Below are 22,374 nucleotides of genomic sequence, written 5' to 3'. Positions count from 1 at the left end.
TAATTAAACCGGATCCGCCCCTCCCACCCTCCGCCCCTCTTCCTGCAATTTCCTGCAGCTGTGCCGGAAACACGCTGATTCTGGGGGTGTGAGACAGGTATTGGTCTTACTCGAACGAAGTTACAAGCTTCTATGGAAATGGCTATTCCTCCAACATCACGTCTGTCCCACCTGAAAATAATTCCCTACACTTGGAGGCATGCAACCTCCAGAAGTGATTTCTTTTTAACGGCAAAGCAGTTCTATAAAAGGCCAAGAGATTAAGCCCCTTCATTAGCATGCATGGTCTCTTCAGAGACCTCTTCAGCTCTGAACAGGCCTTCACGCCAAAGGGCCCCTCAGAGGCCACCGTCCAGATCAATATTTGGAACAGGCCTTCTGGGAAATCACTAATGGTCTGTAGAAGGCACATGGTGTGATTTTTAGGACCATCCATTAATGAAGAGCTTCCCAGCTGTCCCACGATTCCAGAACAGGCAGGCCAAGGGGCCAGATGTTGCTGTGATGGACTCGGCTTCTGTGTGGAGGAGCTCCAAGCTCGGCCTTCCAAGCCTGGTCTCTTTCTTACCGCACAGAAAGAGCCTGTGTTTGCCTTTCTTCCCAACTGGGGAGGGGTGGCGGGGGTTGCCCACCTGCAGACCACCTGAAGGAGCACAGGGGAGGTCTGGCCTCCAGCTGCTCCCCTGCCTCCTCCCAGGTGCCAGCCAGGCTTGCCGAAATGGCCAGGGCACGGGAGAGTTCAGGCCATCTGGGAAGGTTTCGCTGTATCGGGACACGCCATCAGAAAAGGGGAGGGGAAGGCACGCTCATCTATTTCTAGCATGACTCTAGACTGCAGGGGTGTGTACACACCTGGGGTGGGGGAAATGTTGAAGAGAGCTCGACTGTCAGTCTCCTGCAGGGATGGTACAAACTGTCCACATTTACTAGTCGGTACGATGAACTTGGAGATGCCAAACTACCACATCACCACAACCTGTAAGCCCCCCCGGGCTGGTGGCGCTTGGGACAAGGGAGGTCCAGTGACAACCTTAAATAACGTGAAAGCACATGAGGGCAAGGTTCTTTATTCCAGTCTGGGGGCACGGGAAGGAGGGTCCCAGGGAGGTGCAGATCTGTTTTAAATATGTCTCGAACGCAAGCCAATCTCCAGGACACGGGGAGTTGGGGGGGCTGTGGGCTCGGGGATCTGGGGCTAGCCCAGTGGGGAGCGGAAGTTAGCACTGTGGCTGGCTTTTCTCCTGTGGTCTCTCCTTCTATTGATGGCATCTGATACCAGTTTCTCTATTTCCTGAGTTAGAATAACGTTTCCTCTTAAAATAGATTTGAAATGAAAAAGAAAGCAAGTCAAAGACAGCTCAAGGAAATCACATTCAACTCAAAGGGCTGCAGTGAAAATCACACAGGTGACGTGTGAACACCCGACATGTAGGCGACACAGGTCTCCTGAGGACGTGCCAGCTCTTTCTCTGCGGTAGGCACACAGAACCAACCGGGCCCTGCGGGGTCTCCAGGCCCCCCGGTCCCTGCCTGGCTGCTCGCTGCCACCCTTGGGAAGCCCTTGAGGACTCATGCGAGACTAGAGATGCGGAAGGGAGGCATGGGGCAGGGATGACTCGAATGAGAGGTGGTTGGGTAGGAGATGAACCTCCAAAATGCTCTTGGGAGGAAGAAGCAAAAGGCCCTGTGCCGATGAGGCCAGCTCCAGCGTGGGCTCCAGGCCTGCCCTGTCACTGGCCAGCAGGTTCTAGTCCAGACCCATGTTACCATGGCTCAAAGTCGCCCCAGCCGCCGGCAGAGTCAGCCGATCCCTCCACTCCCTTATGCCTGGCCCACATTCCCCCCACTGGTCACAGATCCCTCGATGGTTTCCTGGCTTGCCAGCTGACTTCTGGCTTCCTGGGAACGAGGACCTTGGCGCACTTCGCTCAGACTCCCCAGTGCCTGTTGCTGTTACCTACATCTCTGAGAGGGAATGCATGACCCTAATGTCTGTGCCTCAGTTTCCCATCTGTAGAGCCAAGAGTTGGAACTAGCTCATCCTTTGGGTGCTTTCCAACTTGTCAGAGTCTGCCACTGTTAATACAACTCTCCTGTGGTGGTCAGGGGTTCTAGCTTTCTGCTTCCCCTTCATTTCACCATGGCTTCTAGTGAATACGTTCACCACCCCCAAAAAAAGAGCAAATTTTATGTACAACCACAAAATTAAATGACCTAAGAGGAAAGAGTGAAGGAAGAGCCTGTTCCACGAGGGGGATATGGCAAGAGTCTGGCCAGCCAGGAACCCCAGAGAGGGACCACAGGAACCTTCAGCCCCCCCTCCCCATGATGTCCTCCTTGCTGCCTGAAGGACAAAGGACAAAGTAGCCAGCACCGACCGCCATGAGGAAGGCCCAGAGTTCTCCAGAAGAAGCCTCTCCTCACAGACCCAACAGAGACCTTGGAGAGAGAGCAATTCTATGCGGGCACGGGAATAACATTTAGATTCTTTCCAAAGGCTTTGCAAGGGAAAATATTTAAAGAGACAGCTGTGATGCGGTTTTGGACCTGGATGAAGCAGGAAACAGGGAGTGGAGCTAGCAGAGGGTTTCTTTAGTCAGATGAGGCTCTCCGACCTTCCTATACCCGTGTGCTGGGCTCCATCTTATGTAACACTTTTTTTTTTTTTTTTTTCCTGGAAGGAGAACAGCATGAACTTTCCAAGTATGCAGATGGCTCTAAGTTCTTCTGGGTGGTGAAATGCCAAACGGATGGCAATAAACGATCAGGAATTTATTGAGAATGCGGGAGAGGTGAGATGGGCACACAGTGATGAATTTAAGGGAAATGGTTACAATTTTATGGGCTCCGTGAGGCTTCTGAGCTCGGGTATGGTCCCAACGGGCAGCTACAGCTGGGCTGGCATGATCAGAGCCCACACTGGAGTTGGACACCATTGTGTGTGGAGGGGTGGACAATGGACCACGGGCTCACACCACAGATCTGTCATCCCATGGTGGGACTTCATCAGAACCACTGAGCCTTTCTGAGCCTCAATCCTCTCATCTGTAAAATGGGGTTATCATCCCTACCTCCGTGGGTCATGGTGAGCTTTGAATAGCACCTGTGCACACAGCAGGGTTATATGAATGGCTCTGGAAGGGTTTCAGGAGGCAGAGCTGCATGTTAGAGCAAGAACAGTGTCTTTAAAGCAGGCGGATATGGGTTCAGATCCTGGCTCTGCCATTTATGAGCATGTGGCTCTCTGAGACTCTGTTTCCCTATCAATAACACAGCAGCAATGATTCTCACCACCTATAGTGATATGAGATTCAGGGAGATAGAGCCAAGAAGTATGTAGCAAGGTGCTGGATGCGGGCTTGGGCCCTTCTGAAGATGAATTTCCTTCCTTTTCAAACACCATACAGGCTCAAAGATGCATATTCAAGGAGGTCTGGCTTTGCTGCTGCACTTTGAAGTTCAGCCACGGAGATGAGCCAGGCTCTCTCCCTAGCTCTCTGCTGGAGCCTGCCGAGATGGAACCTGACAATGCCCATCTTAGATGTGGTGTGTGGGGTTCTGAATGCACCTAGTGGCTGGGCAGGGCGTGAGCTGGGACTGCAAGGGGAAAACCCTCAGTGAAGCTCTCAAGCTTCCCCAAGCAAAGCACCTGGTCTAGAACCCAGACCGCCCTGGGCCTTAGCACATGTGCAAGGGGCTTGTCTTCCTGCCTTGTTCTCTGTCCTGTGGGTCCTCCAAAGGCAGGGACCGTGGGGTCTCAATGGTTTCTCTCTCTCTCAAGGCTCAGCAAAAGGCATGACATAGAGTTGGTGCTCAGTGAATGTTTGTTGAATGAAGTGGATGGATGGATGGATGGATGGATGGATGGATGGATGGATGGTTGGATGGATGGATGGTTGGATGGATGGATGGATGGATGGATGATGAACAGACAATGGAGGCATAGAGATGGATGGATGAATGAGGAGATTGATGGGGGGATGGATGGGTGGCTGGCTGCATGGGCAGATGGTTATAGCTACATGTTTATCTCTTCCTTCACAGGTGCTGTGGGTTATACAAACTCTCTCTCTGAGACATTAAAGCCAAGGGCCTACTGACATCCAATACCCCTCTCTCTGGGAGTTCCCAAATCATTTTCAGAAGAGCTGTAAGGAGTGCCATAGGGCCCCTGGGGGGCTCAGTCGGTTAAGCATCAGCCTTTATCAGGTTGTGGGTCCTGGGATCAAACCCCATGATGGGCTCCCTGCTCAGCGGGGAGTCTGCTTCTCCTCCCTCTGCTCCCTACCACCCCCCCAGCTGTGCTCTCTCTCTCTCTCTCTCTCTGTCTCAAATAAATACGTTAAATCTTTATTTAAAAAAAAAAAAAAAGGAGTGCCATGGTGAGGTCATCCTTTTAGCCCTCTCCACGTTTTGTGGCTGACACCACCCAAGTTGGAGGGAGGGGACTCCCAGGCCAGCTGCTTGTCCATGGGAACCCAAGCCAGCAACACACTGCTCTCCTGTGACACTGCTTTCTGCCAGTTCTCCCTCCGACTACCTACTAGGTTTTTAGTCTCCCTTTACATGCTTCCCGCTGCTCTGTCTGCTGTGGGTCTCTCTGCAGCAAGGGTCTCTGCTCTTCTCCCTGTATTAACTCCCACCAAATCCCGACAAGGGAGTCTTCGAGCCTCCCCGATGCCCATAAGTTAGAGTCCAAACAAGGCACGTGAGCCCTTTCCAATGGGATGGGCACCTGCCTTCAGAGCCTTGTCCCTCAGGCTCCAGCCATTTCCTCTGTCCCCACCATGCACAGTCCTGCCAGGGACACACTTCCCTCTTTGCTCAATTCTATCACCCCTCAAGACCTGGCCCAGGTCTCAAGACCTCCAAAGCCTTCCCGCAAATAGCTCCTTTTAGAAAACGTGGGAAAACCAGAGAAGTCTGAAGAAGAAAATGAAAATTGCCCATCACAATTCCACAACCTAGAAATGACCACTATTCATATGTCTCATCTTTTTTTCCCCATGATCAAATTTTTAATATGACTAAAATCACAGTTTTATATTGTAATCCCCATGGATCATTATCTCCTAAACAACTTTCTGTACTATTGGATTTTTTTGATGGTAAACATCATTTAAAATATTTGCATAATACTCCTTAACTCATTTCCCTAGGTAACAGATTTATTGAAATATAATTCACAGAGCACACAATTCACTCTTTTAAAGTGTACAATGCATGGTTTCTAGTATATTCACACAGTAGTGAAGCATCACCATAATCAATTTTAGGACATTTTCATCACCTCAGAAAGAAACCCTATACTCAATAACTATCACCCCCTACTTCCCAAGCTCTACCCCAGCTCTCAAGAAACACTCTTCTACTTTCTGCCTCAGTAGATTTGCCTTTGCTGGATACTTTGTAGAAATCAAATCATATAATATGTGGTCTTTTGTGACTGGCTCCTGTCATCCGGTTGAAGGGCTTCTGCTTCACCACTGTTGGGCTATGTATCAGCATTTTATTCCTTTCTATGCCCAAGTCATAGTCCATTTGTCTGGAGATGCCACGTTTTATTTATCCATTCGTTACTTGACGGATATTTGATTTGTTCCTACATCTTGACTGTTAGGAATGATGCTGCCCTGAGTGTTCACGTTCCAGTGTTTGTGTGGACATATGTTTTCAGTTGCCTTTGGAACTGAATGGAGCAGCTGGGTTGTATGGTAACCTCGTCGAAACTTTGAGTAACTGTCAGACTCTTTCTCCAAAGTGGCTGCACCATTTCAAGTTCCCTCCAGGAGGGCGTGAGGATCTCGATTTTTCCACAGCCTCACCAATGTCATTTACCATCTGTGTTTTTGATTCTAGCCTCCTAGTGGGTATGAAGTGGTCGTTCATTGTGCTTTTGATTCCATCTCCCTGCGGACTAGTGATGTTAAGCATCTTTTCACGCGCCCATTGGCCATTCCTAGATCTTTGCAGAAATGTTTTCAGGTCTTTGCCCATTTTTTCAATTGAGTCACTTGCCTTTTTATCATGAGTTTTAAGTGTTCTTTTTATATTCTGGGTATGATTCCCCATGAAGAAAAATGATTTATAAATATTTTCTTCTAATTGTCTTTTCACTTTCTTGATAGTGTGTACTTTTGGAAACACAAAGGTGTGTAACGCTGATGAAGTCCAATTTATCAATTTTTTCTTTGGTTACTTGTGTTTTTGGTGTCTGAAGAAACCACCGTCAAATCCAAGGTCGTGAAAATGACGCATATGTTTTTTTCTAAGATTTTTATAGTTTGAGCTCTGACATTTAGGTTTCTTAGTTTATTTTTGCATATGGTATAAAGAAGAGGTCTAACTTCAAGTCCTTTGTAAGTTGATATCCAACTGTCCCTGCACCATTTATTGAGAAGACTATATTTCCTATTGAATTATTGAGGCCTTCTTTTCAAAAATTAATTGATCATAGATGCATGTCTTTTTTTCTGGACCCCTGATTCTTTTCCATCTTTACGCACATTGTCTTGACTATAGTTATTTCGTACTAAGTGTTGAAATAAGAAAATATGCGTCCTTCAACTTGGTTGTTCTTTTGCAAGGTTGATTGGCTTTTCTGGGCCCCCTGAGTTTTCACACGAATTTTAAGACCAGTTTGTCAATTTCTAGAAAGAAGTCTTAAATCTGTAGATCAATTTGGGGAGTATTGTCATCTTAACAATATTGTCTTCTAGCCCATTGATATGGTGATGTCTTCTACTCATTTGGATTTTAATTTCCCTGAGAATGTTTTGCAGTTTCCAGAGTATAAATTTTGCATTTCTTTGGTTCAGCTTAGGCCTAAGTATTTCTACTCTCTTGGATGCTCTTGTAAGTGGAATTGTTTTCTTAAGTTCGTTTTCCGGTTGTTCACTGCAAGTATGTAGAAATACAGATGATTTGTGTCTGTATCTTATCTCGTTGTGTGCTTTTATCAGTTCTAATTTTTTTTAGTGGATTCCTTAGGATTTTCCATATACAAGATCATGTCATCTGCAAATATAGTTTTACTTCTTCCTTTCCAATCTGGATGTCTTTTGTTTCTTTTTCTCACCTGACTGCCCTGACTAGATCTAGTACAATGCTGAAGAGCAACGGGGAGATGGCCATCCTTGTGTTGTTCCTGACTTTAGGGGAAAAGAATATAGTCTTTCGTCATTAAGTATGATGCTAGCTTGAGCTGTTTGTCATCGCCCTTCACCAGGTTGGGGAAGGTTCCTTCTAGTTCGTTGCACGTTTTTATCATGAAAGTGTGTTGGATTTTTATCAAATATATTTCCTACATATTTTTGATGATCTTTTTTTCTTTATTCTACCAATATGGTGTGTTGTAGTAATTACTGTCCAGATATTAAACCACTCTTGCATGCCGGGGATTAAACCTCCCTTGGTAATGGTGTATAATTCTGTATAATGGTGCTGGGTTCTGTTTGCTAGTATTTTATTGAGGATTTTTGCATGTATATACATATCAAACATTGGCCTGTGTTTTGTTTCCTTGTATGTCTTTGTTCGCTTTTGGTATCCAGATAACACTAACCACTTAGAATGAGTTAAGAAGTGTTCCCTCTTCTCTTAGAAGGTTGTGTGAAGAATGGATATTCGTTCCCTACATGTTTGGTAGATTTCAACAGTAAAGCGATCTGGGCTTGGGCTTTTCTTTGTGAAAAGTTTTCTGCTTACTAATTCAGTCTCTTGTGAATTGATTCAGATTTTCTATTCCTCTCAAGTCAGTTTCTTTTTTCTTTTTTTTAAGATTTTATTTATTAATTTGACACAGAGAGAGACATCACAAGTAGGCAGAGAGGCAGGCAGAGAGAGAGGGGGAAGCAGGGTCCCTGCTGAGTAGGGAGCCTGATGCGGGCCTCGATCCCAGGACCCTGGGATCATGACCCAAGCCAAAGGCAGAGGCTTTAATGCACTGAGTCACCCAGGCACCCCTCAAGTCAGTTTCAGTAGTTTGCATCTTTCTAGACATTTGTCCATTTCACCTAAGTTATCTGATTGATCAGCATACAATTATTCATATATTCTTTTATAATCCTTTGTACTCATTAAAGATTGGTAAATACGTTCCCTCTTTCATTTCTATCCTAGTCACTTGAGTCTTCTTTTTCTTGATCAATCTAGCTAAAGATCTGTCAGTTTTGTTGGTCTTTTCCAATACCCAAGTTTGGATTCATTTATTTTGTCTATTGTTTTTTCTATTCTCAATTTCTTTTGTTTTTGTTATGATCTTTATTATTTCCTCCCTTCTACTTGTTTTAGGTTTAATTTGCTCTTCTTTTTCTAGTGTCATAAGCTGGAAGACAGGCCTCTAGCCAGCCCTGGCTGCAAATGACCCTGGTAAGGAGAATGGGATAGTCGTACCTGATAGTAAGCAATCATGAATTATACCCCTGCAGACAACAGTCAGTAAGGCAGAATCAGGAATGGCTACAGAGAGGGTAAATATCAGGTCCGTAGACTGCCCTGACTCTGTAGAGACAGAGTTCATCCCTGGCTAGCTCCTGCACCTGTGTCTGAGTCAGCTGGCCCACGGGGGCTGCTAAGACTAGATGGTCTTAAGTATAAGACATCAAGGAGAAGGATAAATCCACAGCAACTTCAGACAGGCTAAGATATCCACTGTGAAACCACAGAGAAGAAAAACATGAAAAGCCAGGATCTTCATCCAAGTTCAGCCATGGATGGGTTTCCAATTGCTTTGAATGCACTAGACTGGAAACAATAGCCAGCTGCACAGGACCCCCGCCTCTGTACTGGTTCCCACACAGCCTACACAATAAGGCCCAAGTCCCTTAGTAGGCCAAGTACAGCTGGTGCAAACAATTGTGTCCCCCCAGAATTCATATGCTGAAGCCCTAACCTCCAGTATAACTGAATTTCCTCTTTAAAAGATGAGACTTTAAAGGAGGTAATTCAGGTTCAATAAGATCATAAGGATGTGGCCCTAATCCAGGAGGACTGGTGCCGTTATAAGAAGAGAGACACCAGGAATGTGCACACATAGAGGGAAGGCCATGGGAAGACAGAGCAAGAAGATGGCCATCTCCAAGGCAGGAAGAGAGCTCTCACCAGAAACCAACCATGTCAGCACCTTGATCTTGGACACCCCACCTCCAGGACTGTGAGGAAATTAATTTCTGTTGTCTCAGCCACTGGGTCTGTGGTCTTCTGTTATGGCATCTTTAACCAACAAACACAATAGCCATTCAAATCCAGGCTCCCAAGCAAACCATTCCAAGTTCATCTTCTGCCATGTACTTTAGACCACAGTTTCTGAAGAATGCCTGTCATTTTCAGAACATACCTCCACGCCTGGATGCAAGGCCTTCCTCCTGCCTGGAATGCCTCTTTCCACCTTCAAGAAGAGCCAGCTTCAACTTTCCTCTGAAACCCCGACACAGGGTATATGGCCCCTGCCAGCAAACACCCACAGGGCCTGACCTCTCTCCCCAGTACCTGGGTACAGATGTCTTTGAAGGTTGTGAAGAGGCACTTCATTTCTGTATTGCCAAACTAGAATGGAGTACAGCACAGGCCAGGCGTTCAGAAGGAGCTCGTAGTGGGGCAGATGCGTGCTCCTGAGTCTCCTTGCCACCTCATGAGACCGCCAGTGCCGCCCAGCCTCCCGCCACGCTTGCATTTGGAGCTCAGTCAATCCTGCTAAACCATCTCCTTACATCAAACAAGGAGGTAGACCTCACGTCCAGATCCTGGTGTCCACCCCGACTTTGAGGGGACTTCAAAATGGAAACCCCTTTCTGCCGGTCTGCAGGCCCCACTCGCACGTGTGTTCTCACGTACAGAATTTTACTTACAGGTTAAATTGGCTAAGACACAGCCGCCTGGTATCTCGGGGGATTACCTACAGGGAATATCCTTATTCTAGGTGTTACCAATGTCTTCAGGGATTCAACTGGGTTTTGGTGCTCCATTTCCTGAATAAAAAGTCAGCCCCTTTGATCTGCGCTCAGTGGAAATATTCTCTTCTTTCCTCGAAAACCATGCCAGGAGGGAATTTGGAGAATCATCCAACCCAATCATCTGACTCTAAATGTGAGAAGTTCATCTATTCAGTCAAGAAACATGTTTAAGTCCCTTATTTTGTGCCAGGCATGAAACTCCAGGAGGGCGGGTGCCCTGGAGAAGAGAGAATAACACTAAATACAACTGGAGCGCCTGAGTGCCACAGCTGGCTGAGCGTCTCACTCTTGGTTTGGGCTTAGGTCATGATCTCTGGGTCATGAGATCAAGCCCCGAGTCAGGCTCCCCACTCAGTATGGAATCTGCTTGAGATTCTCTCCCCTCCTCTCCCCTTGTCCCACCCCCCACTCACACACTCTCTCTCTCTCAAATAAATAAATAAAATCTTTTTTTGAAAAAAGAAACAACGTAAACACGACTTCTGCCGTGGAGAAGCTCAGGGGCTGTCCTACCGTCATATAAAATGCAAAGCCCTCTGGGAACTTGCCTGAAGGTCTAAGAGATGGTACCTTGTCTAAAGGTACTCAGAGGCAGAGGCAGAAATAAAACTTCGAGGCTGGTTTTCTGAATCTGAGGACAAAGATCTTTTCCCCGTGTGGAAGAATGTCGAAAGTGGTCTCATTTATGTCCTCCCCTCATCCTGGCTCCTGGGATGTGCCCTCACACACAGCCTCTGGGCTGACTCACTCTGACGGTGACCCTTAAATGCTGCACCCCAGCAGACTTGGAAAGCACGTGCACACTGGGGTTTGCTGCCTTGTTGCTCTTGGAACATGACCACCCTCAGAAGAGATCTGAGCTAGTGTGATAAAGGGTGCCCAACCACATGCAGAAGAACCAATGAGCTCCTGACAACAGTGTGCTGATACCAGCCTGTGAGTAAAACCATCAGAGACCAGTAACCCCTAGCTGGCCCGCCAGTGCCCACAGACCCCGCAGCTAACCCCAGATGCATGAGAAGCCCAGCCAAGGTCAGCAGAAGAACTGGCTGGCTGAGCCCCACACAAATCGCCAATCCGCAGAATCTTGAGCTGAGTACCTGTTGTTACATAGCAACAGATGACTAATGCCCTGGACTGCCCCGCCCACTGCCCCGCCCACTCCATGCAGTAAATGGCAGGATGGCACTTGTACCAGTTAACTGTGTCTCTTGCAATAGGAACATTCCACACCACCCCAATACACAATCAGGACCAAAGGAGACATACACGCCCGAGACAGAAGTGTCTTAACACGAAGACCACTGGAAATGGAGTGGATGCTTCTACTCAGGTTTGCTTGCACAGATTTCCAGCCTTATTTGCCAGCCAGGCAAGAGTATACTCACATACTGTCACAGAGCTTTTGCGTGAGATAAACGTATCTCGTGGTCCTAACCATGTGTTATCTCAAAAAGAATTTCACCACCAACGGCTCCCTCGCAGCTTTCTTGCTTCCTTTATCTTGTAAACTATGCACCCAGAATCTATTTCTATTAAACTTCTGTTATTTAGGGAGTTTGAAATCCCACTGAAATGGAACTGAGGCTTTTTTGTTTTCAGTTGTCTTTGCATCCAACGTGTGGCTCCAACTCAAGACCCTAAGATCAAGAGTCATACGCTCCATGGGCTGAGCCAGCCAGGTGCCCCAAAACAGAAATGAATTGTTGTTTAACTGTTAAGGAAAAAAAGCAGTAAATAGGCTGAAGACTGGGGGAAAGCAGGCACCTGCAGTCATGGGGCAGAGCTATAAAGGTGGAATTTATAAAGATCATTCTTGCGGGGCGCCTGGGTGGCTTAGTCGGTTAAGCATCTGCCTTCGGTTCAGGTCATGATCTGACTGGGATCAAGCCCCATATGGGGCTCCCTGCTCAGTGGGGAGTCTGCTTCTCCCTCTCCCTCTGCCCCCTACACCCCCACCCCTGCTCATGTTCTCTCTCTCTCTGTCTCAAAGAAATCAATAAAAAAATCTTAAAAAAAAAAAAAGATCACTATTGCTTTTACTGTAGGGCTTATGTGGCTGAATCTTGCCAGGAGCATGTTGGGAAGTAAGAGATAATGGTGGGTCACAGACCAGTCCACCACACACTCCTTCCTCTTGGCCTCCCAGGCTGATGGTGGAGGCAGGCAAGGAGCTCAAACTAAGTGATAAGAGCCCACACTCACCCTTCATTTACTACGTGCCCGACATGAACTGCAACACATATCTGACCTGTGTGACCACCCTAGGGAAAAGGGGCTGGTGCCCCCCATTTTAAAGATGCAGAGATTGGTCAAGGAAGGCCTATAGCCCCATGCCTCATCCATGTGGAAGCAGTCTATTCCCCACGGTCTGGCTCTGTGGCCTACACTGTTCTTCACTGTGCCATCTTGCTTTGCATCCCAGAGAGACCAGCTTTCCCTGGAACATGTCTCTTTAAGATCAGCTGAACAGGATAAACAGAGCAAAACTTCCAACCATATGAAGGCAGCAATTCCCTAGTAGGTGTCTTACACAATCCAGTACGTGCAAGTGGCCTGAGGAGACTGACCTGCTTTGACAAGGTGAGATTAACCAGAGGCAATGTGAGACCAAAGATACAGTTTTCTCCTTCCCTTCGAGGTTTTCTCCTTCTGTTCTTCCCCCTCCTTCCCCCTCTGTATTAGGGGGCCCCCGTACCTCCTTACCACATTGTCCTCTTATTCTCCTAGTGGCTTTCTGGTCTTCTTTTCCTTCTGGAATGTATGGCGCTTGTCTTGGAGCCTCTAAGTGAGTCTACTGCCATCTTTCTGAAGTCCATCAACACCCTTTACTCAGCATTCTGGGGCATCACCTAGGTGCCCACATGCTTCTAACTAGGAAAAACAGGCTTCCAGCAGTGAGGAGGGAGGTGGCCAATTGAGGCCTCTCCAAGCCCTGCCCCAAATTGGACATCTGTTGATACTCCTACTGCGAAGGGCTATCTTGTGGCTTAAACACATGAGAAGAAGGCATGGGAGCAACTCCTGGGAGACAGCATGGCACAGAGGAGAGCCTGTGGGCAGGACCTCACCCCTGGGCCCACGCCAACCCCCCTAGGTGACCTCATGCTTACCCTCTGAGCCTCAGTCTTCCCATCAGCAACATAATGACACCAGCACAGAGCTTTGGGGTCAGGGACCACCCCAATTTTGAGAGTCTGATGGAACTCAAGTTCCCTCTTTCTCTCCAGAAAAAGGCATATACTTAACCTACCCATGATGTCAAAAGGCCCACAGACTCTAACCCCCTAAAACTCCCCACCACCTCCTTGGGGGAGTCCCCAGGGCTCGGGAGAACTGGGGAACTCTAAGGAAACCTTAGCACCGCAGTCTGACTTCCTCCACCAGGAGAGAGCTCTGCTGGGGACAGGCTCACATGCCTCTTTCCTCTCTCAGAGTAGAGTCATTCACTCATTAACAGGTGCTCATCAAGCTCCTGCCGAGGGCTGGCGGCTGTTCTGGGCACCCGGGACCCCATGCACGTGCACAGAGAAACAAAATACTGGTGCGCCTGCATTTTGGTGGGAGAAGCACACCACCACCTCAGGAATCTAAGCCTCTCTCCGGGACTTTGAGCCTGACATCTGCTCTCTGGAGGCAGCAGCACACAGGTGTGACTTCACACAGTCATCCATTTTCACTCCGACCTCTACAAATCCCACCGCACGGAAATGTAAATATCTCTGGTTTGGGAAATTTGTTCAAGGAAAAAGGAAGGTCCAAATCCCCTCCATCCTAACAGCAACTGCAAATGTATTTTTCCAAACCTTCTTTCTTTCCTTCTGTTCATCCCCCTTCTCCTCTTCCCTCCTCCATACTTCCTCCCACCCTCCCACCCTCCTCCTTCTCCTTCCTTCCAGAAATGTGACTAGAGCTGTGATCCCATGAGAAACAGCTTGTTTGCACCTTTTTGAGGAAGGGGAGGGACGGTGTTGCGTCACTGCACAGTGAAGGATTTGCTGGGTGCCAAGACAAGAAAGGAATGGTCAGCACATGCGGGAGAGGCATGGCAGGGGCTGGTGACGGATGTAGAATGGGACAGCTGCAAATGGAGTGATGGGGCTCACCGCTCTTGTGGCGGCCCTCCTGGCTCCACACAGTCCCCTGCTGTGTGTGTCTCCAACACAGAGAGAACAACGTGACCACCGTCAGCATCCCCACCCCCACCCCCGATGAACAAGGCTGTGTGAAATGAACAAGAACCTTGGATGACCTTAAAATATGGGGACAAGGGTTGTCTTGTAATCTCAGCTGTAAAAATTCACACCACTGAAGACCATTTCCTCCATGTATGTAATCACCAATGGTTTGGCTTGCGTTCACGGACACAGCACCCCCGGGATTAAGATCTGAACCTCCCAGGTGTCGATAAATAGACAGTGGTGGACACGGGTGCTATTCAAGAAGCAGCTTATTTTGCTATGTTTTGCCTTAGATTCCACTGCAGAACAAAGCCAGATCTGTATCTGCAGAACATTCTTATAGCAACTGGAAAAAATTATCCTTTAACGAAGCTGCTGGAAAAATCAACTGCAAAGATGGCAGTCGGCCCTTCCTCTGGCCATCAAAAGATCTTTGCTATTCGAAGAGTCTTTTAAAAAAAAAGAAACCACCCAGAAGCGATGCCCTATTTAAAGATAAGGCAGTTCGCTATAACAAAGGCAGAAGCACCAGAAGGAGAAACAACAGCTCCTACAAGAGAAAGAAACTTCTGGAACTCCTTAAAATAGGCAGAAGAAAATCAGATTGCTACTGAAAAACTGATTGATCTGACTGAAAATAGTGTCGTTGCTATAAATTCAGAGTGAGGTCCACTTTCTCGGAGTTTAGGTGTGAATTTCGTAAAACAACACATTCAGTCAAAGGCGCTTCATTTCTGAGTCCTCATTGTGGACAGCTAATGTAAGATGGGATTCCCTTCTCACCTGCATGAAAATGAACTTGACCTTGTCATTAATATTTTACTGGGAATTCGGTTTGCTTGGCCATGCTCCCTCTCCTCCATTTCTCCTACAAGTTTACTCCAGGGAAGAATCCCATGGGGCCCCTCCTGTCCTCACCATCAGAGAGCAGAGCAGGCATCTTCAGAACAGAGATAATAAAGGGGTGTGCGGGGAAGGAAAACCCTGTATTCCCCGTGCGCCCGTCCCTTGCAGAGGCACCTGGGAGCTGTCCTTCCCAACCTCTACCGCCATCATCACCAGGGGTGGGCAACTTTAGTCCTCCCACTGCTATCACGTGGACCCACTGCTATGTGGAGACTCCACCCTCTTCACCTGTCCTCTGGATTATGGCAAACACCTCCAACCAGCTGGCTATCCAAGTTACAAATCTGACTACAGCACTTCTGACTTAAAACCTACCTACGGGGCCCCCACTCTCTGAAGGTTCAAGGCCAAGCCCGGAGCACAGCCCAGAGACTCCCCTGCCCACCCCAACCGCCAGGGATTGGCCCCTCCCACCTCTCTAGCTTCCTTAGGCTCCTTCCTGCCTTCTGCCCCAGTAATACCACTGCTGGGGCTCCTAAACATCTCGTGCAGCCCATGCCTTCCTGCCTCAACTCCCTCTCCTGGCATGCCCTTCCTGAAGGCCAAGGGCACTGGCTGAAAGGATGAGTAGGAGCTGAAATCCAGCCCACATTCTGCTTCCCAGCCACACACCCGAGGGGCTGGGTCTACCCGGATGGACCTCTTTTCCTCATTTGCACACAGGCTCTGCCGGGCTTGGCTGTGGTCCTATCCCTAGGGGCTTGCCAGATCACACTGCAATTATCCATGAGCTCTCCTACCCCCAGCCCTTCATCAAACAAAGCTGTCTTTGCCACCCCCTCCCCACCCTGGTGCCCAACACAATGCATTGAACATGTAGATGTCAATAACTAAGTGTTGGCTGAACTGGCTGGTTGAATGGGAGCATGATGGCAGCTGAGCCAGAAGAGCAGAAGGTGGGCCCTGAGAGCCTGTGTTGTTACAGAGGCTTCTGAAGAGCCCCACAGCTTGCCAGCGCCTTACAACTAGGGAGCAGAGCAGGTCTCAGGGGCTGGCTGTCGGAGGAGCTGGACTATCCTCACACCCGTAGAGACCAAGAGGATGGAGTTCAAGATGGTTCCTTGTAGGGACAAAGAAGGGATGTGATCTGGTCCACACTGAGGAGGTGTGGTAACCAAAACCAAGCAACCAAACCCAAGTGATGCAGTAACACCCAGTCCCACAGGTGGCAGGAGTTCAAAGTGTGGACAGGTCATGAGAGCTGCAGGAGTCAGCAGGGGACATATGGGGAGGTGGAGACACTCAAAGCTGGAGGCAGAACTCGTGCAACCTTGCCCAGAACACTGGACCAATGATGTCGGCTGGGGGGCGGGGACAGGGGCACTAAATCACTGACTTACAACCTGATTAGAAAACTGAAGGGGGAGGTGAGCACCAGAAAAGCCAGTCTGATCTAGGAGAACAAAATTCCAGAAGGCGGTAGGGATCGAATTTATGTCCAGCCAGATGGTGGAGACGCTGCCTCGCCAGGGTCTGGATCCAGTAGGCTGGGAGGGAGCCCTTATCTTTTGGAGCCACTGGTGCCACGCCCAAGGGGCTGGTGGCTGATGAGAGGAGGACGTTATGAGGGTGGCAGGAAGGGAGCGTGTTTTGTAGCCTTTAAATATATCCCAGCTTTGAGGAACCACTTCTTCTCCAGGTAAATTTGCATAGGTGGGAGGAAGTGTCCTAAAACGGCATGCCCAAAAATGCAGCTACAGGTTGTGACAGCTTCGTGGAGAAAGGGATCCATGTGACCCAGGGCAGAGGTAGAGCATGTCAGCTGAGCCCGTCTCTGAGGAATAAGGGACAGGAGGGGAGTAGCGGGAGCAGGGACCTTGGTTTATTGATTCTAGATCCACTGAGAATGGCCAAGGCTGAGACCTTGCAGAGGTTCCAGAAATGATGCCACGTGACCCTTGTTAGTCCCTTTCCTGCCATGTGCCCTGCTCCCAGCCCCCACTCTATGTCACCAAGAGGAAAGCCCTAAAAACCACACTAACTGCACACCACCCCCTTCACAGCCCAGACTGGTGGAACCGGGAGGGGAGAGGCAGTGGTGGCCACTAATGGGTGTGGCTGCGGGGTGACTGGCGGGAAAAACCAGGTGGTTACTGAGACCGAAGTCAGACGCCAGAAAGGGAAAGAGCACAAAGCCAGCAAGGTCTGGAGAAGGAATTCCGGGGGCTTCTGCTCTGAAAGGTCTCGGAAAATGTAGGGGAATCTGGAACAAAATGCCAAATGAAACTTTCAAAAGTGAGTCCCTTGTGTATTCCAGTAGTCTCCAGGCAGGGTGTGTGCACAGGGACCTCTGCGAGCCCAGGGACAAGGGACAACCGCTCTTTGGAACAGCTCCCCCAGTAGGCCACAGGAGCTAGAGACAGAACGCTTGTCTGCTCTTCAGAGCTGAGGGGCTGCCCAGAGACCAAGTGCATGGAGGGAAGTACCGACTTTAAAGAAAGATGGAGGGCACCCATCTGTGTATCCAACCCACGCCCACTGTGGAAACAGGCGGAAGAACCAGGATGGTCAAAGTCCGGAATATAGCGTCTGGATAAAGCAGCCACACCACTGGGGGCCTCCCAAGATTTTTGGTTGCTGAACGGATCTGTATCTTTCCTCTATTTCCCACTTTCAGTAATTCTGAGCAAACGATTAGGGAGAATTCATTATTCTATTACTCTTCCCCACCGGTAAAGTGATCTTTAACCCTAATCAGAAATGCAAGAATTGATCAGGAAGACGCTGCTTAAAACGACGAAAGTCTGTCTTTCTCGGTGGTGCATTAAGAGCGCCCGACTTGGAGCCAGAGGACTTTGACCTGAACCCAGCTATCCTAGCTGGGTCGTCTTGGGCCTGTGCTCCCACATGTAAAATGGAAATAGTCATGCTAAGCTTTGCCTCACAGGTTGATGTGAGGTCCAACTGTGTGCATAGAGCCAAATCCAGATCCCGGCACGCATTTGATATTCAATTAACATGAGACACTCAGCCGATAGAACTCTGCTCTACCTTAAGTATAAGGTTCATTATCCCTGGAAGTGCTACCTGAGGAGCGTGAATTGGCCTTGACGCTGCCCAATGCAAGCTTAAAATTTTCTGGCATGAAATGATTCAAGGCAGAGCCTCTGTCCTGCCTTATTAAACACAGCATCCTATCTGGACCCACACATTAGAATGACCATCCCAAGAAATGTTTTCTTCTTCCAGTTGGAGAGAGAAGCCGGCATTTATAAAGACATCCTCTGTTTCCATAAGCAGGTTAGGCCGGTTTCCCAGCTATGGCTGACACCTGTGACCCAGGGTTGCTCTGAGCCACCCGTGGGGCTGCTGTTGAAGCCCAGCAAGTCCCATGAGAGCAGAAAGTTCCAGGAGCTCTGAGGCAGGCCCCAGGAGCTGCAGCAACTCGCTGATCACAAAACCAACCCAAAGCAGTGTGACCAACAGGGGTACACACAGACCCTCTGTGTCAGGTGACGCCCAGGGTGGCTTCTGAGATCTCAAGTTCTTCGGTGAGAAAGATTTTTTTTTAAAGGGAGCAGAGTGGAAGGATAGAGAGAGAAGGTGACATTTGTCTGGGTTTTCCCCACAGATTAGATAGAACAGAGAAGGCCCTGAGCTTAACTGGGAAAGGGCCTTGAGGACACTCCCCGGAGGCCAATGGTCCCCTCCCCCTTCCTGAAAGCAACAGGCAACAGTGTTGAAACTCCACAGCAGAGATGTTCCAGAACACACAAGAAGGCAGGCCTGCATAGTAGCGGCTAGCTGCCCAAGCAGCTGCTCTCAGTTATTAAGACACGGACATGCTCTCATCCAGTTGGCATAACCCTCTGCCCCGAGGCCCTCACTGCTCCCCATCACTCTGGCTGCCACAACACCTCCTCCAGGAAGCCCTAGCCCTCCTCAAGATCCAGAGAGGCAAACCACAGGTTTAACATCTGCCTCCAGGAATTTCTGATTGGTCGGGACTAGTGGTGAAATGGTTTGAAGATCACTCCTGACGTTGGCCCCAACTCCCCATGATCTATGCCATCTCCAGGGGATAGAGGCAGAGGAGGGGACAGCGGTGGCCTCCCGGTCACATCTCTCTCCCAACTCTCAGGACCCAACTGCCTCAGCCACCCACCCACCCACGTTCTTACTGCCACGGGCAGCTACCACAACACAAACCCTGAACTTCTCAGTTCGAACTACTGGGGGTTGGGGCAGGGGCGGGGGGCTGTTGCTGCATCTAAGTGGAGCAAAAGTAAAGGAGCCAACAGAATTCCCCACAGCGAGATTGTGAAAACCACTCACAGCCAAGGAATGGCAGCCAATTGGGCCATTCCCAACCGGCTCGCCCACCGCCCTGCACAGCCCCCTCTGGAGGCCCTCCTTATCTCCTTGACCTCAAACTAGGATGGCATCTCCACTCAACCAAGGAAAGCTCCCAAAGTCCGGGACCTGGACATTAAAAATATGTCCTTCCGATTCTTTGTCCTCTCTTTGTACATTGATCAAATAATGCACCACATACCACAAAGTTCTTCGAAACTGGACCAAGAATATGCAATTCTATAGCCAGTTAAGTCAGAGTGGAGAATAAGTCAGAGTGGAGAATTAAGGATAATGACTGACAACCCTTTCTCTCCCTCTCCCCCCCCATTTCCTCCCTCCTTCCTTCCCTCCCTGCCCCACTCTCTCCATCTGACACACATGCAGACATACACACTCTCTTCTCGAGGAAATCTTCGAGAAAGATTTTGCCAGAACTGGAAGAAACTATTTTCAGCCCATTATGATAGCCAATTTATAGCTGCCCTGAGGCTATGATTTAAACCAGGTCCTTAAAAGTCCCTGTCTCTGTGTTTTTCATGGGCAGCTACCTGGATTACGTACACCTTGTTGAAAACACGGGCGAGATTATATGGCTGTCCTAGGGTCAGGTGATTACTGAAACAGAGACATAATCCACACCAGACCTTGTCCGCCAGGAGACCAGAGGCCTATGAGGCAGGTAAGATATCCATGGGACAGGAGTTGCTCTCCCATCCCCAGGCCAATTGGTCACCACAAATAATTTCTTTCCCTGAATAACACAAACAAGCAGGGTTTTCCCTGTTTTGTACAAGAGGAGGGGAGCAGCAGGAGACCAGCTGTCTGATGGAGTATAGTCCCGACGCCTGTTTCTAATAGCAAGACAAATCCTTGATGGAAAATGGACGAAGTAATCAAGCTGGCAAGAAATCAGAAGGAAATACCCAGGCCCCTTTCTTCCTAGATGTACACCTAGGACATGTCAGAAGCTTAAAACTGATCAGGAAAAGAAAGGGAAGATTACTCTATAGATAAAGTTTTGATTTTCTTATCTGCTTTGGTGGCTTTCTGGAGTCATTGGGTTTGATTTTTTTAAAGGAATGCCTGTACCACAGGAAATCAACGCCAGCACAAAAAATAAAGTCATGTGGAATTTTTGAACACTGCCATACGGTAGAATCAGTATCCTAGTTGTTATAATGAAAATAGAACTCCTGCTTCTTAATTAAAAAAAAAAAAGATCAAGTATAAATCTCAGCTTTGTTAGTACCCCTGTGCCTGACGTGAAGTAGGTCATGAAGAAAGTGGCCCCAGAGGAGATGCCACGTGAAGGAGGAGAGGCAGGTGAGAATGTTCCCGTGAGCATCTGGGGCAGACTTACTTGGGTGTGCCCATGGGTTTCCAGTATCTGCAGAAAAGGTACTGCCCGTCGGCGTTGACCAGGTGAGGCAGGTCCTGGTATGGAACGCTCTGCGGGGTCCGCCTGGGAGAACTTTCCTCCGGCATTCTGGAAGGATCGTCAAGTCCTTGAAAGAAAAGAGGACATATTCCCAAGTCAGAGATATGGCAAAACACACAGAGATGGGGAGAAAAGCGTTATTCAGTGTCAGTAATATTTTTTAAGCAGTACAAAAAAAAAAAAACCAAAAACCCTCCATTTCAAAGATTCTTAAAAACCCATATATTTCTTGCAATCTCTCCAAGACTGAAAAATCCCATTTGTTCTTAAGAAAATGCTCACTTTATTTTTTAAGTGCCTCATTACAGCTTTTTCCCCCTTCCCATCTGTGTTTATTTTAAATCATTTCAGGAAACTTCATCTTAAAGACTATTTTAGCAGTAATCAAGTGGAAATTATAGTCAGCTCTGTGGGTATAAAGACCCAGCTGCAAGAAGACCCATCTATCTCAAAATCCCCAAGGAAGTTTCAAAGGGGCACAATAATGAGGTGGATGATACTCCAATTAATTCCTCCTGTCTGAAATTCCAAAGATTCCGTGACAAACCTGTTTCCATCATGTCCTAGCTTTTGCATTCCACAACCACGACAGCATGGAGGATCAGAGCCAGGCAAATAAGGGCTGTTCCCTCATCTCTGCGGTCACAGGGCAGCATTCAAGCAGCTCCCCAGCCCCTGTCCCCCCACCCCGCGCCCTGCCCCCAGAGCCTGCCTTTCGGGCTTTAGGGGGTGCGGAGCCGGGCAGTCTGCGACCAGCTTGCACTGACAAGCCCTCCGGGGCTCCCCTCCTTCCCCAGGGGCGGGGAACATGCGCCTGCTATGCCCCACTACTAGTTTAGGTCATCACTTTCCCTAGACAAACCCATGGAGGGGTTCGGTGGGGGGAGGGGCTCCGAGTCCCGCACCCCCTGCCCAGGGAAACTGGGAAACTAGCACCGCGCACCCGGAGGCACCTCGCACACGCACAAATGCGGGTCCCCGAGGCAAAGTCACCCCCGAGGCTCCTGACAAACTTTGCTTCCCTGCCTGTCTCCGAGGAGCCCCGCAGCTGTCACTGGGAAAGCCACGGGAAAAACCAGGAGACTTCGCCGGGCGTGTGCACGGGGACGGCGGGGGACCGTGAAGATGGAGTTGACGCGGACAAGTTGGTTTGGCGGCTGGTGCGAGGGAGCAGGGGAGGGCGCGCGCACAGACGCGCGCACACAAACACGCGCACCACACAGACACTCGCGCGCACACGCGCGCGCACCAGGGGGCGCGGGAGCCCACGCCGAGCGTGCGGGGGACCCCCGAGGCTGCTCCCCACCCCTGGGGACGGCACTTGCTGGCTGGGGCAGGGGACGGGAGGCAGTTACCGGGGCCACGAGCGCCGCTGTCGCGTTCCCCGAGCGCCGCGGGTCCTCGTCTGCGGCGGGCCGGTGTCGGGCCGAGCTGCGCGCCGCCGACTCCGCGGCGACAGGGCGCGGCGTCTGCGCTGCCACTTTATCCCCGGGCCGGCTTGGCGGCGGGGGCGGCTGGAGGTGGGTGGGGACGCGCGGGACCGGCAGGCGGTGCGGAGAGGCGGCGCCCAGGGCCCACGTGTGCCCGGCCCCGCGGGGAG

General features: G+C 49.4%; 1 protein-coding gene across 3 annotated transcripts in view; it reads right to left on the bottom strand.

Annotated features, from left to right (window-relative positions):
• The window catches only part of LOC111159087 (monoglyceride lipase), a 106,301-nt gene extending 84,547 nt beyond the window's left edge, over positions 1–21,754 (bottom strand). For 2 of the 3 annotated variants that reach the window (XM_022521476.1, XM_022521478.1), the window contains exons 1-2: positions 21,322–21,355; positions 20,697–20,841 (exon numbers count right to left, since the gene is read on the bottom strand). In XM_022521476.1, the coding sequence (XP_022377184.1) occupies positions 20,697–20,841; positions 21,322–21,334 (158 nt within the window). In that variant the 5' untranslated portion in view covers positions 21,335–21,355. Of the gene's footprint in view, positions 1–20,696; positions 20,842–21,321; positions 21,356–21,740 lie in introns of those variants that run through there. The other variant, XM_022521477.1, reaches the window with a different exon arrangement.
• Positions 21,755–22,374: the final 620 nt, after the last annotated feature.

The sequence above is a fragment of the Enhydra lutris genome, unplaced genomic scaffold (assembly GCF_002288905.1).
Source record: "Enhydra lutris kenyoni isolate GAN:26980312 unplaced genomic scaffold, ASM228890v2 scaffoldscaffold66, whole genome shotgun sequence".
Taxonomy (NCBI): domain Eukaryota; kingdom Metazoa; phylum Chordata; class Mammalia; order Carnivora; family Mustelidae; genus Enhydra; species Enhydra lutris.
The sequence above is the reverse complement of the archived record's forward strand: the minus strand, read 5'-3'. Positions and strand labels throughout refer to the sequence as shown.